This window comes from Crocuta crocuta, unplaced genomic scaffold (assembly GCF_008692635.1).
Source record: "Crocuta crocuta isolate KB4526 unplaced genomic scaffold, BGI_CrCroc_1.0 scaffold13, whole genome shotgun sequence".
NCBI lineage: Eukaryota > Metazoa > Chordata > Mammalia > Carnivora > Hyaenidae > Crocuta > Crocuta crocuta.
The window spans coordinates 5,263,012-5,265,161 of NW_027530007.1; the positions used below are offsets into that span (position 1 = coordinate 5,263,012).

Below are 2,150 nucleotides of genomic sequence, written 5' to 3' on the forward strand. Positions count from 1 at the left end.
ATCCTTGCCCTATGCCCTCCAGACTCCCTCCCACCTTGAACCGAGTTCTGAAGGCTTTTCATGTACTTGACGCTCAGCTCCAGTATGTCCGCCTTCTCCAGCTTGCGTTTCCGGATCTGTGGATCCGTGGAACGCGCTCTTAGTTGTACAGTCTGACTTGGAAGGGATGAGGTTGGGGATCATATCACGCCCACCTCACCACATCCCTACATCTCACCTGGTGGGAGTAGTGTTTTTCCAGCAAGGACTTCAGCTGCTCAAGCGATACATTGATGCGTGCCCGTCGCTTCTTCTCCATCAGTGGCTTGGAGATCTGTGGAGGGGTGGCATTATAGAGTAGGGCCAGGGGCCTCTTGCCCTCTGCCCCACCCTACCCCCGGCTTGGCAGGCCCACACCCTGCGCCCTTCAGGACCCCAGACCTTGCGGAAGCCGCCGGCGTGGCCACCGGAGCTGCCCTGGGTCTCGGGCTTAGTGCCCATGTCTTCGTATCTGTGCCTGTGGGAGGCAGTGCTGCCTTTATAGGGGCTCCTCGTTTACATGTCAATGAGGCGCTCCTGGACTCGAGGAACCCCGAGGGGGAGGAGATGAGGGGGGGATGCACTGGGAAATTCCCCACCTCTCTCTGTCCGACCCCCTCTCAAAGCCCAGGCTTCAGCCTCACCTCCAGAAACCCTCCTTTCTTCCAAGGGGCCCCTCTTCCCCTTTCCCAGCCTGTCCCCTGTATCCCTTTCATCCCCACTACTTCCTGAGTCTGGGGTCCCCACCCATACACATCCCTCCATGCCCTGTTCTGTCCCCGTGTTTAGTGTCCCTAGGGACTGAGCCTCACTAGCCCCACTTATCTAGTGCTTGCCGTCCCTTGTCTCCAAGCATTCTGGGGGGCACCCACTGAGGAAGGTCCGTGGGTCCCGCTGGTTTTGAGCCCCGCTAATGACTCTGACAACATGCCAGGCCTCCGTGGGCCTGATGAAGATGCGGAGTCAGGAGGACCCACCAGCAAGGCCTTTCTGCGGGTTTCACGCTCTGGCCACGCTGGCAACGCCACATTAGTCGCCCTAATGTTGGGACAATGCAGCGATTTTCTGCCTGTGGTTGCTCAAAGCCGGGCACAGGCTGGGCCCGAGGGAGCCACACAGCGACATGTGTCCCATTAAAGCATGCAGCCCGCCCTCGGGGCCACAGCCAGTCTCCTCCTGGCTGGGGTCTTGGACTGGGAGCATTCCTGCGCTCAGGTGCATCCTGGCCTCATGTGCCCTCTGGCCCTATTAGGCCCCAATCCACACTCTTCTGGCTGGGGGGAGGCTGCAGGCAGCCTCAAGCCAAGACTAGTTGCAGTCCTGAGTTTCCAGGCTGGACAACTCAGACTCTGACACTTTCCCTCACAGCTTATTGCCACCGGACTTCTCTCGCTCCCAACAAACGAAAGGTGACGGGGAAAGATCACTGATCATATGGCAAGAGCACCGTTCTGTGCCCTTGCAGGTCTGGGACCCCCAATACTGGTCATTATTCGGTCTGTGGGTGGAGACCCAGGCAGCTCAGTGCCGGAGGCACCCCACCCCCACCCAGGACCTGTTAGGCCTTAAGGCAGGACTGATGCAGTCCCGGGTTGGGCCCCAGGCACAGGACTCCAGTAGCTGTGGCTGACAGACTGACGTCCCTGGGTTCATCCCCAGTTATCTCCCGGTCCTGGGCTCGCAGGGCCCCAGGTTCAAGGCTTGTAAAATGGGATTCCGACCAAAGCGGGCCCCCACAGCTACTCGCCAGGGCAAGGAAGTGGCATCAACGCAAAAGTTGTGCAGTTGAGCCCTGCCGCAGAGGAATAAACAAATCCGCTTTGCGGGGGACTCAGCGTAAGGGGGAAGGGAGACTGTTGGGTCCTGGATGGGCCCCCGGCTCCCTGGATCGGTGGTATCTTCTTCCCCCACACCCGCCCCCTGCCGGGAGTATAGATGGGCCCCGCTTGGCGCAGAGGCTTCCCAGTAGCCAAGCAGCGTGGAGAATCGCGCTCCGCCCTCCTTTCGAGGCCTAGGCTGCTTCGGCCCCGGCTCGGAGGTGCTCTTCCGCCCCGGCCGCAGGACCCGAGGGCCAGCTCGGGCCGGGTCGGGGCCGGGGCGGGCGGCGGGGCCGAGGCCGGCCGGCCGGCCTT

At 61.3% G+C, this 2,150-nt stretch overlaps 1 protein-coding gene across 1 annotated transcript in view; it reads right to left on the reverse strand.

The window, feature by feature from the left end:
* Positions 1-480, reverse strand: part of HES3 (hes family bHLH transcription factor 3) — a 1,364-nt gene extending 884 nt beyond the window's left edge. The window contains exons 1-3 of the mRNA XM_077763986.1: positions 421-480; positions 218-313; positions 35-116 (exon numbers count right to left, since the gene is read on the reverse strand). Coding sequence (XP_077620112.1) covers positions 35-116; positions 218-313; positions 421-480 — 238 coding nt within the window. The remainder of the gene's footprint in view (positions 1-34; positions 117-217; positions 314-420) is intronic.
* Positions 481-2,150: the final 1,670 nt, after the last annotated feature.